At 33.0% G+C, this 13,005-nt stretch overlaps 3 protein-coding genes across 3 annotated transcripts; 2 read left to right on the forward strand and 1 right to left on the reverse strand.

Moving 5' to 3' along the window:
* Window positions 1–566: 566 nt before the first annotated feature.
* Window positions 567–1,037, reverse strand: LOC101268143 (sigma factor binding protein 1, chloroplastic). Its single transcript, XM_004229987.5, has one exon. The coding sequence runs from the start codon at window positions 1,035–1,037 to the stop codon at window positions 567–569; it is 471 nt and encodes a 156-aa protein (XP_004230035.2).
* A 3,413-nt stretch (window positions 1,038–4,450) lies between these two features.
* On the forward strand, window positions 4,451–9,562 carry LOC101268431 (peptidyl-prolyl cis-trans isomerase CYP22). Its single transcript, XM_004229988.5, has 7 exons — window positions 4,451–4,757; window positions 5,203–5,226; window positions 5,389–5,476; window positions 7,010–7,102; window positions 8,717–8,749; window positions 8,841–8,897; window positions 9,214–9,562. Exons 1-7 carry the CDS (start codon window positions 4,591–4,593, stop codon window positions 9,322–9,324), a joined length of 573 nt encoding a protein of 190 aa, XP_004230036.1. The 5' UTR covers window positions 4,451–4,590; the 3' UTR covers window positions 9,325–9,562.
* A 198-nt stretch (window positions 9,563–9,760) lies between these two features.
* On the forward strand, window positions 9,761–12,877 carry LOC101243742 (trafficking protein particle complex subunit 3-like). Its single transcript, NM_001329134.1, has 5 exons — window positions 9,761–9,980; window positions 10,094–10,191; window positions 10,315–10,414; window positions 11,499–11,681; window positions 12,563–12,877. Exons 1-5 carry the CDS (start codon window positions 9,924–9,926, stop codon window positions 12,683–12,685), a joined length of 561 nt encoding a protein of 186 aa, NP_001316063.1. The 5' UTR covers window positions 9,761–9,923; the 3' UTR covers window positions 12,686–12,877.
* The last annotated feature ends 128 nt before the right edge of the window (window positions 12,878–13,005 follow it).

Consider the following 13,005-nt stretch of genomic DNA (forward strand, 5'->3'; position numbering starts at 1 on the left):
TATAGTATATGCTATTTATGTAAGTTTAAATTTCCTTTATTTAAATTATATGTACAGTCAAAGTTTCATTATATAGTAAATATTTGAAGGTACAATTCCTTTTTTACCCTTATTGGTCTCACTTAATTTTAAAAATATTACTCAAATACATTTATGATGAAAGAGAAAAATAAGTTTACTTTTTTAAAGAACAATTTGATAAACATTTCAAAGTATTCTTATACTTCGTATCCGACTAAATATTGCCTAATAAATAAAACACAAAGAGTATATTTTTTTAAGATTACATCTCTCACAAATAAACTTATATACCTTATCCGTAAATAACCGGAGAAATATTTTTATAAATCTTTCTACTAATAATAAATATTTATAACTCATACTCTTTTTTTTCTCTTCATAACGAAGGTTTTCCAAATCTATATATATGTTATAATGATGATACAGTACACCATCTAAATAATATCCACTTAGTATTAAAAAAAATACATATATACATACATATATCTACTAATTAAGTCGATCATATCTACCCACCGAACTAATTATCCAAAAATAAAATAAATCTAAAGTAGTGCATCATAGCTTCCGAGAACATCAATCTCAGCTAAATAATCACCACTTCTAGGTGGCAAATTATAGTTTGATGAAGCTAAAAAAGCAAGGAATTGCTCTTGCATTTGGCTATTAAATAAATCATCAAAATTAGGCTCGATAAAATAATTATCAGATTCTGAACTCATAGGAGTTGAATTAGATGATTTTGCTAGCAAAGACGATGATGATGGTGATGACGATTTTACTGGAAGTTCATTAAAGTCATCCCGTTCACTGTGAATATCTTCATACTCCGTTATCGACCCATTAGTCTCCATAATTCTCGCTATATCCGAGTCCCGTCCCGTTAGTTCCTGCACAAGTGACCTAAATCTCGAGGCACTTGTCTTAACTTTCATCGGAGTAGAAATGTACACAACTTTGAAATTTGACTTCTTCGATTTATAACCGTCTTTTCTCTTTTGTTTCTTGTTATTCATTATCATAACTACGCTTCAATCTCAAATTAGTTTATCGACAACTAACTTGATTGCTAGAACCTTAGAATTCAACTAGAAAGTAGTTAATAGTACGATGATGAAGTGAATGGGAAATGGAATTTGTTTGAGAGGTATAAATAGGTACTGATTTAGGAAAAAGTTAGGCATAAAGAGGCTGCTTCTTGGAAAGGGATAATGAAGAAAAAATGGAAAAAAAGGACAAAAAGGTATTGGAAAAAAAGTCTTGACTGAAAATTGGGAAACTTGGAGGAAATAAGGGTTTGGAAGATTATAGAGATAAATACTTGGGAGACCCGCAAACGTTATGTGGTTAATAGATAAGAGAACTATATACAATTATTCAAGAAAATAATCGTAGCAAAGTGAAAAATATTTTTTTATTTTTAATTAGAAATTTTAAATTTAAAGTTATATTTTTTATGTGAAATTCATTAGTATTAAATTGAGATTTTTTTTTATATAACTTTTGTTTTAATTCTATTTCAAAATAAATATCAAATATAATGAAGTATAAATTTTTTAATTTTTGATATAAACCCACGTGCGCAGACAAGGATGACTCGAAACGGTATAATATATAGAAGAAAAGGTGATTATTTGGTTTTATTATATAGATAGAGCTGGTAAATGTGTGGACATGTTATTGGTATTTCTAGAAGTAGATTACGACCTTTTTGGGAAGTACTTGTTTGGAACTTCCACGACATTTCTGAAGATGAGTGTCCAATTGAAGAAGTTTAAAGCGGTTTTTCTCGATGAGCTTTATATATCGTGAATATTAAATATTGCATTATAATAAAAAATATTACATAATAACATATCAATTTTAGCTGATCGTTAATATATCAGTTTCAATTGTGTGTTTATTCTCATATTGAGTTGATTGACTTACTGATTTAAATCTGTCATTTTAAGTGCAGGGTATGGATTTGAAACTAGAACATTTTTTAATTTCAGTTTTGTTTTTTACTTATTTGAAGCTTTTGACATTTCGTATTGAGTAAATATATATTTTAATTAGATCATCTTTTATTTTACAAAAAAAAAATTGTTAATTTTAAAATTTCATCTACATAATTAATTTTTACTGTAAAATACATATCAAGTAAACAATATTTAATTAAGTATAGCAGATATATACGATATTATAAATTTAAATTTTGATTTATATCCGTTTTTTTTATGTATAACTTACCTTTTATTCGAATGTTAATGTTAATCGATAATATATTATATTATATAATAATTGAAGGTCTATTCTTGATGATGTATTATAATTTAAACAGTTGTAGAACGGGACAAATTATTTTACCAATAGCAGCCATACTATAACGACATATAAATTGAAGGAATTGATTATTAAAATGAGATACTTAAAATAATAAAAATCTAATCTAAGTCATTTTTATAGTTGAAGCTAAAGCAATCAACATATAAAGTATTTACATAGGAAGTCGTCGAGTATATATAAGTTAGTGGTGAAGTCAAGATTTCAATTTTATCAATTTTAAATTTTAAAATAAATAATTCAAGTGTTAATTTACTGATTTTTAAATTTAATATTTACACATATTAAATAAAAATTTTAACAAAATTTTATTTATTTAAGCAAATACTACCGACTTTGGTTGAACGCGTATGTTCCTAAATTTCTAGATCCGTCCCTACATATAAACATAATGTTTATTAGCTTAAGTGAAAACTTATTAAAACAATAAACCTGACCCGTTTACTATAAAACTTTTAGTAAGTACTTTTAGGAGAATTCATATCAAATAGTTTAATGACTTGCTCGGATCATTTTAAGAGTTAAAAGACTTCCTCCAATAGACCCTAACTATCATATTAATCTAAAAGAGTTTCTTAGCCCTTCAAATTATACATCGATCACTCTATCATGCCATTCTTATTCCTCCCTACTATACGAATACTATTCTTTCTAGTTTGATATTTTGGATAAAAAATTTCATTCGAATTGGATATAAGTTTACCATATTGTAGGTCAAGGATGCATGTCCCTCCATACATCGAGAATAAAGGTTAGACCTATTTTGATATCAAACCTTGACTGATTGAAAAATCAATAAAATAAGTACTATTGACTACGTATTTCATCATAACTCTCATTATGCCAATGTTAATTTGTAAACATGTTATAGCACTAATTAAGAATATACATATGCAATATTAGACTGAATGCCATCAATCACATGATTTAAATTCACATTGTTTTTGCTTTGATGGACATGAAATAGGGAACACCAAATGATCTAATATGTGTGTTATGAAATCAAAGATGAAGAGAATATGTAACATGTTCCTTTCAATGCAATATACTTTTGACAAGTCTAGACTCAACTTCTCCATTGATAAGACATCTAGGAAGACCTATATATATATATGTCTCCCTAAATATCATAGTGTTAACTTTATGGATTATTACTCAGTTTCATTTTATCATAACAAAATTATTAATTTACTTTTAGAGCAGAAAGTTGATAATTTTTTTTTTTTTAATTTTACCAAGATATCACAAAAAATTTAATACTAATATTATTTTTGGTTATAAAATGAATTGTTTTATGACTTTCTATACGTACTAAGAAAATTGTGTAATTTTTATAGTGTAACTTTCACATATAGCAAATGCAAAAATTGTTTTTGTATGCTGTAAATATAGTTTACATAATCGCGCTACATAGCAAACATGTTATGGCTATTCCGAGATACATATATACAAAAGAAGCTAAACTATTTCGCTATACATATAAACAAAGGAAGAAATTCTACTATTCTCTACGGCTCCTCTTCGAATTTGTATGATTTCGCTTGCAAATCATTTGTACAAAATTGACGTCGGCCTCTCGTTTGTATAAATCGTTAGCAACCTTTCAATTCAATCTTATGTGTTTGTGTATCTGTATAAAATTTGAATTTGTGTACAATTGAATAGAAATAAAACATTTGTATATTAAATATCGTTCTCTCTCTTTCGCTTGTATAAACATAAATTATATATTATATGTTGTATAATCTGTGTTTGTATAAGCGAGAAAGAGAGAAGAAAATTGGCAGAGAAATATTTATATTGTATAATTATAAGGGTATATGACGAAGATATATGTATTTACATATGTATATATAAATTTTCTCGCTTTATACAAATAGAATCACAATTTATACATTTCTGCTTATATAATGCCAGAGAGGCGAGGGCGAGTGAGGAACGAGACTTTCAGGGAGAGAGGCTACCGACAACAGTTTGCTACTGGCACAATTAAATCAAACTATAGTTATAACATTTAATTTGAATTAATAGTTTGTCATTATATATGATTTTTCTATTAAAAAAAATAAGTTAATACTTTCTCTAATATTTGGACAAAAAAGTTAGAGTAATTTTTAATTTTATTTTACAAAAAAAAAACTTAACCCACAAAGCGGAAGGAATATTTTAAAGTTAAAGGAGAAAGCTCGCAATAGTAGCGCAGAGCAAATTCTCCGCTAGTCGCAGCTCTTTCTACTTCCAAAAATGGCGTCTGGCGGCGTGGGAGGAGGGGTGGTAGAATGGCACCTGAGGCCACAAGTACCAAAAAACCCAGTTGTATTTTTCGATGTAACAATCGGCAACATCCCTGCTGGTCGCATCAAGATGGAGCTTTTCGCCGATATTACTCCCAAAACTGCTGAGAATTTCAGGTAAAAACTCTCTCAAATTAAATAAGGTTTAAGGAATTTTTTGAATACCATTGGGGATTTTTCGTGTGTTCACTTCTTTATATTTTTGAATGCCTGAAAATCCGTCCTTCCCTAATCCAATGGATAATTAGTGGAAGGTGGTGATATTGATGTATAAGCTTAATATCCCTCAAGTTATTGTAATTTGGCCAGTTGCAATGCCTAACATAGCAAGAGTTCAAGATTTTCTTCTTAAATAATGAAAGTATGAATGAAATCCTTTAGGCACATGACATGTTAATACTTTTTCATCAGTGAGACTGTTAAAGAACTTGCCACTGGCATGATAATTTGTCTTTTATCATTGTGCTCAAAGAACATTCTTTTACTTTCAAAATCATGTTACTTATTTTTTTTTTGATCTACTAAGTTCTATTCTAAAGCTCTTTTAAATGCTTAATTGTAGGCAACTGTGCACGGGAGAATTTAGGTAAGTTTATCAAATTATGTTCGTTTCCCATTCCTTTTTTGTTTTAATTGATGCTAGTTTTATGAATTACTTGTTTTGTGAAAGGATTAGTCGGGATTGTATTAGTTTCTACTGGCTTTTGGTTATGTTGTCTAACTCATCTGCAAATCTGATATATTTTAGGAAAGCAGGAGTACCACAAGGCTTTAAGAATTGTCAGTTCCATAGGGTGATTAAGGACTTCATGATCCAAGGTGGTGATTTCCTAAAGGTTGCTTTCTCTAGCCTTAACCTTGTATTGGGATCCTACATTAAGGGTTGTTCTGGAACGGAGGTTCCCAGTTCCATAGGAATTGGGGTGACTGACGACCTTATGAAGGGCTACTGTCTGTGTGTGTGTAACCCTAACTTGTTTGACAGATACTGTAATATCTCTGAGCATCATGTTTATATACACATTACTGTTATGTCCCCAGTATTTATTGGTGCGAGCATCGCTTACACCTTCTTCGTTGCCCCATCATCTGTTCGAACCGAGCATGCTTCCTTGTTAATTCCTGCTCTCTTGGTCTGTACGTAGAATTCTTTATCAAGTATTTATTCTGAATTCAACCTGCCCTTCCCTTAGCTTTCGTTGATGCTTCATGTGAAATAAGAATTCCCAGATTATTGTACAAGTATCTTAACTTTTGCTAAGAGGATGTCAATGCAGCCTACAAGGATGGGAACTATAGATCACTGATAGAAGTCTAGGTTTCTTCATGATAGATCCTCTATCACTTATAAAATGCATAAAGTGCCACCATTTCTTTTTTTGATAAAATGAGATTTTACCAATTGCCGAGGTACTTCTGGTTCTTTCTATAAGAATATGCCTCCTGAGATTCTCTCTCCCTCCAGAAGGGTTGCTATACCCCAAATGCATCATATTCTTGTTAATCCTGCTAATTTGACTTCTAATATGCATTTAATGATGCACTACATATGTAAGAATATTAAGAAAGTACTTCTTTCCCTGGAATACGACTCTGTAAGTTTCATTAAATTCTTTCTACATGAAGATTGTGTGCTTTCTCATCTATATAACAAATATTTGCTTTGCTTGATATTTTGAATCATGATGTAGAGACAATCTCTTTAAATCATGATGTCCTTCAACTTTCTGTTTAAAAGAATTGATTCTTCACTCTAACCCTCCTCTCCCCAAATACCAATGCAGCAAAGAAGGACTGCATGAATCAGAATCTACTTATTAAGAAGAAGACCGAGAAAGAAATGACCCGTGTTCGAACATTGGTTGATATTGGCTAGCGTACTAGCCGTTGCTTCATTATCTATAGTGATAACTGATAACGACCCAAAGAAAGAAAATAAATAAAATAGAGAATTGATCCCTTCACAGTTCACTCTTAATGCTGGGTTTGTTGTTGAACTCTAAAGTTTCTAATGAATCAAAAATCACTGTTATCATATTTCCTTTTGTTCACAATCTGTATTGGATATGTTAGTCTTCTCCAAATATTTTGATTACCCTAAGGTGTAAATACAATATGTCTAAGTGTTTGTGATGGAATCAGCCAACTATTAATTACATGTGAGACTGATAAAAGCTCTTAATTATTCAGAGGTTACATATTTAGCTTTCAAATATTTTACTTCTGATCAACACAGGTATAATATAAGCGGATGACTTAGTTATAATTAACTCAGATATGACTTCTTTACTCGGTTTCGGTTGCTTGACTCAATAATATTAGCTTTATTCTATATCTCTTTTAACATTGGCTAATTCTTTTTTCTGCAGGGAGATGGCAGTGGATGTGTTTCCATATATGGAAGCAAGTTTGAGGATGAAAACTTTATTGCCAAGCACACTGGTCCTGGCCTTTTATCAATGGTATCCGGTCCTTTCATGTCTGTTGCTAATGGCATCGTGATTTTTTCTTCGTAACAAATAATTATTTTTTGCTGAATGTCAGCTTATACTTTCATTATTCTGCTTTGCAAGTTGTTTAACTTGATGTAAGTGTAACTGCATAATATATACTGATGGGGGGAACTGTAGTATGGAGAACCTGAGTTGCAAAAAAATAAACTTTTTGACTCTACTCTTCTAAAAACAATTACTCTTTGGTGTCTCAGATCCCCCATGCACCTGAGCAAGGTGTAAGAATAAAATAAAAGCCTGAGCTGATCAGAATTGATTTTCCGCCTTTTTTCTTGACCATGGTGCCTGGGACAACTTTCGTGCACTTCGACTAATTCCAGAGGACACATGACACGTGACACCTCCCACCTCCCACTAGCAATAGGTATCAGGCGGCTCTGTTCATCAAGACTAGGACAGATGACAAGAATCATTTGTCAATGCTGGGATCTTAGACCTCAAGGCTCTCAACCACTTCATTTATTATTAGGCCACACACTTTTGGGTGCAATTGATTTACCACCCTTAAAGAACTTTTCAATCCCTTTCCTGACAGATACACCAAAAAAGACAGTTTTGATCTACTGTCATAACTTTTTTCTCATCCCCTCCCCAATACAAGACCAGTCATGTAGGACCCTTTATGTTGCTTGCATTACCAGAAAATCCCTGTCAGATTGAAATACAGCACCAAACATTCAAATTCTATTACCATAGAGGAAGAGGAGGAAACTTTTTACAGAACAGTGACCAGAAATTCAACGGTCAGAGGAGGGATTCAATACCCAGAGTCTGGTGTCATAGAGAAGGAATAGAGAAAGTAACAACGAATAGAAATTCAATATTCTGAGTAGGGAGACAATGCTAAATTATAATATCACAGAGAAAAGAGAAAAGGTGACTTTTCTGGAATTTGAAATTTAATGATTAGACTAAAAGATGAGGGGTCCTTCTCAAAAGAAAAAATAATCAATGTTAAGATGATGGACTCAGTACCCCAGCGTCACTATTTGAAAAGAAAAAAAAAGAAGAGAAAAGGTGTTTGCCTAATATTTTGTCCGCGAAGCGTTGGAAGGATGCCCATGTGGACAGAAGAAGTGATGCCTTAGGAATGATCACCTAGGAAAGGCTCGCGCCATTGGAACAATCATTTGAAAGCACAATCTGTCAACAAAGGTCTCAGATAGTGTACTTGAAGCCTGGATTTTTCCTGCAATAGAAGGGCTGAATATTCTGGTTAAAACAGTTGATGAGATGGTTGAGTCCATGAAGGATAGGTTTGAAGAAGAATAAGATCTACGTGTGTCCGTGAGTTTGTGAAAGCAGCCAGATAGTTAATTTGCCAAGCTAATATGGAATAGAGGTGATTTTACCTTGGATGTGTCAGAATTGTGTTTTTGATGGCATAGACACTTACTATGAATATACTTTATTTCATTATCTTCATATCTGTTCAGAGTTTTTGTACACAATTGTATCAATTTAAATTACTTAAAAAGTGTTTTAACAACTGTGTGAAAGTATTCTTCAAGTGCATTCTTACCTTCTATTTTGACGTAAATTACAAAATCCTTATTTTGGCAGGCAAATAGCGGACCAAACACTAATGGATGTCAGGTAAGTCATAAGGATGATTCATCTTATCCAGGAAAAAAGTGGATTAGATCACAAAGCCTATGTTTCTGATTCTGCTGTTTGCTCCATGCAGTTTTTTGTCTCATGTGCCAAATGTGAGTGGCTCGACAACAAGCATGTCGTTTTTGGGGTATGCTTTGCTTTCACCCTAGCCTCTGGCATTTCTAGGATTTTGTCCTTGACATTGTCTCTCATCGTCTTCTGCTTATCATGACTAGTCACTTAATACATTCCTTATTTTAGAGCCAGATACTGCATACCAAAGTTTCATCAGATTCAGTTATGTTCTTTTACATAAATTATATCAAATTCACTCTGATAAACATATCAAGCTACGAGTTTTTCCATTTTGTCAACCATTTGTTTCATCTAAAACAAGAAACTTCTTATTAACTTCTTCTCCATTGTTATGTGATGAAATTTTCTTTTTCCTGCTTTCTTCACAGCGTGTTCTTGGAGATGGTCTTTTAGTGGTCAGGAAGATTGAGAATGTGGCTGTTGGAGCAAACAACAAACCAAAGCTGGCATGTGTGATTGCTGAATGTGGAGAGATGTAACTAGTGAAAATAAATGTACACCTAGTGATTTGAAAACACCCATCTGTACCTGGTTATATTTTCTTGGCATAGTCTAGAGGACCTGTTGAGTTGATTTATCAGCTCTTTATCTATTTCATTTGACATTAATGATTAAACTTGTGAACTCCTCTTTCTCCAGAATTGTAGCAAACAAGAAAAATGTACTGGATACAAGTGTTTCCTGTGTCAAAGTACATTGCAAGATTTTTGATAAGAATGCAAGTGTGTTATCTATGTTTCTATTTAGTTAATCGTTTTGTGAACGTACTTCTAAAATTCCTACACTATTATCGGAAGATATATAAATACCTTCTCAACTTATACCGTTTTGTTACGCGATCTGAGGTTGTAGGAACCTCTAGACTTGTTCAAAGTCATCCACGAGCTAAGTATATTCGAACTTATAATAGATTTAGCTAAATTACTATGTGCGCTTTAAAAGTGGTACAAGTGTATTTGTGCTTATTTACTTGTACTTTCTCTACAAAATAAACCAGTAAAATCACCAGCACGTATGCGTTCTCTTCTTAGTTAGCTCAATATAGCAATTAACCGATCGCAATAGCAGAGGAACTCTCATGGCTCCTGTGGTACCCAGATCCGGAGACGCCATTTTCGCCAACGTCGAACGAGTGGTAAACACAAAATCCTAATGAAAAACCTTACAGTTTGAGATTTTGATCTCCATTCATTTCAGTATTAATTGTACAATTATTAGTTACGAGTATTTTGTTATTTGGTGCCAAAGAACGCAGAGCTTTTCACTCTAACGTATGGAGCAATCGTGCGCCAACTGCTGACTGATCTGGAGGAGGTTGATGAGGTCAATAAACAGCTCGATCAAATGTAATATGGTATTAGTATTTTTTTCTTCTTGAGCTAGGGTTTTTTGGTGACATTATGGAAGTGTAAAATGCAGAGTTCGTCGAGGATTTAGGAATAGGAAACTGAAGTTTGATTGAATTGCAGGGGTTATAATATAGGAATCAGGCTCATAGACGAGTTTCTGGCAAAGTCTAATGTTTCAAGGTGTGTTGATTTCAAGGAGACAGCTGAAGTCATTGCCAAGGTCTCTATCTCATTTTTATTCTAAAGAATTATATGCTGTTTGAGCTATGATTCCTTGAGTTTATTCATCATGTGAAGTTTTTTCGGAGTTATTATTTCAATTGGCTTCACAGATCAATATCCTTGTTTTATTAGGTTTCACATATTAAAAATCTCCTGGTGTATTTTTAGCTGCTGTTTAATTGTCTGCCTCTATTAGTGATAAGAAAGTGTGTAGCTTTGCTGTGCGGAAAACTGTTTCGTCAAGCATCTAAGTCATTTCTATTTGGTTTCACTAGGATAATTCCTCTCACATGACATTTGCAGTTGAATTTGTCCCTAAAAATATATCTAGAGCTTTCCCTACTGGACCATGATATTTAGGTGTGCGATAGCAATGGCAATATGAATTCCAACAAACTCAAATTACATTGCATTAAAAATGTAATCTCAAACGAGCCCATAAGAGGATGACTTCAACTACAATTTTCTATTAAATTAGCTATAAAAGTTCAATTTGCTAATTTACTTTCATATTCAACATCTATAGTAGCATTACTTATGAACTATTTTTAGTTGCCAAGGGTGATTCTATCACCATCCTAGAATTTGACCTATAAATCAAGTATTGGAGAAAAAGGAGAAAGCAAGAGAGTAGAAGAGAAAAAAAAAGAAGATGAGCCTAGAAAGAAAATGAGTCAGCTTGATGAAGAAAACAAATAAGAAAGAAGCAAATCAAGAAAAACAAGGAAGCACATGCTTATTCTGAGTTGATATACTTCACACATGTGAAAGGAGGATCTCTTGACGCACATCACTTCATTGCTTTAAGATGGAGTGATTGGGGATTGCTAGAAAGTTATGAGCTTAGCCTTCTAGTTGATATTATGGGTTAAGGAGATACATTGTACCTCCCCGGCTTCCCCTCGATATGCATGAGGTAAGAACCTTAGCTGACAAGTATTCAGTGGAGAAATTTTGTAGTGCTTTTATTGTACAGTCAATCTAATATCATGCTTCAGTGCCTTCATACTTTTGGGCCGTGTAGATTCCAGTGCTTAAAGTGTGTTTTGACCAAACATGGTTTCTTTTGCTCATGACAACAGGTCGGTCTCAAAATGTTCCTAGGAGTGACTGCAACAGTGACAAATTGGAATGTTGAGGGAACAACATGCAGTCTAATTTTGGAGGATAACCCCTTGGTAGACTTCGTTGAGCTCCCTGATACCTGTCAAGGCCTATATTATTGTAACATCTTAAGTGGAGTAGTCAGGGGAGCATTAGAAATGGTAAGTTTTGTCTCTCGATACAAACTGATTATCCAATTAATGGTATAATTTCTTGCAATGACCTGTCCTGTGCAAAACATGCATAGCTTTAATATGTATTTTTTCCCCCTCTCTAAAATGACAAGTATTATGTGCTTGAGTGTCTTTGTTTTTCTCTCCTTACTTTATTCCTCTCAAGTATAGGAAGGTTTTTAATTTTAAGCAATACGGAATGAACTGCCATGCTATTTGAGAGTCATTAAACAACGTTGGTTCCTACTCCTTCTGACTTCATGTTACAGCATATTGGTGTTCTCGTCGTAGTTCATCTTATTTATCATCTGGTCGTTATTGCATCCATGCTACAGTACATCCCCATAAATATTGATTTCATTCTCTTGCTTTGGTACCTGGAAAGAGTAAAGTGGTTATTTACATAATCTGTCATGGATAGTTGCATAGCTCTCTTATGGAAACTGGTAACTGTATTGGTTGCTCCTTAAACAAGATGTAATTACAAATAATTTCACTAAGCTTATACATGATTCTCTATAAATAGTAGTCAATCATCAATGCTTACTGGGATGTTAAAGGCCTGCCAAAAGTGTCAAAAAAAAGAAAAAGATAAAGAAAAAAAAAGGATTTCTCTATAATCTGTACATTTTTCAACTCCCTCAAACCCTTTTCTGTATGTTCCTTTCCAAACCATCCAAATATAAGGGCCAAAGGTGCCATTTCCTGGAGGAAGCTATCAAAGGAGTCAACACATTGATATGAGAGAATAATATTCTATGCAATCGTCCGGCGTTTACATGAATAACTGTGATCAGTTAAAATTTTGAGATTGTTGAATTTGTCTTGGACTAGAATTCGTTTCAATGAAAAACACTCTATTTTCCCAGGTGTCAATGAAAACAGAGGTCACGTGGCTTCGTGATATGCTCAGAGGGGATGACGCATTTGAGTTGCAACTGAAGCTTCTGAGGCAAGTTCCTGAGGAGTACCCTTACAAAGATGACGAGTAACATACCTCCTTTTTTATGCTTGCCATTTGGAGTTATACGACAATCTATAGCAAATGCACACACAGATCTCTGTCTATTATTGAGTATGTTTAAGTTCTGATATTGACAATTTTCTACTGATGATCTATGCTCTGTAATTTTGAGATCTGTCCTATCATTCATGGATTTAATAGGCATTGTCCTGCTTCTAAATGTCTCGATATCCAAGTCTTCTGAGACTAAATTAGTTCCCGTGACACCTGAGATGAATATATCCGTTTTAAGTTGATGCAGTCGTGAAATACAATATGTTTTGAAGTCCCAAAAAGAATCGGTACAAT

Source organism: Solanum lycopersicum, chromosome 1 (genome assembly GCF_036512215.1).
Source record: "Solanum lycopersicum chromosome 1, SLM_r2.1".
Lineage (NCBI taxonomy): Eukaryota > Viridiplantae > Streptophyta > Magnoliopsida > Solanales > Solanaceae > Solanum > Solanum lycopersicum.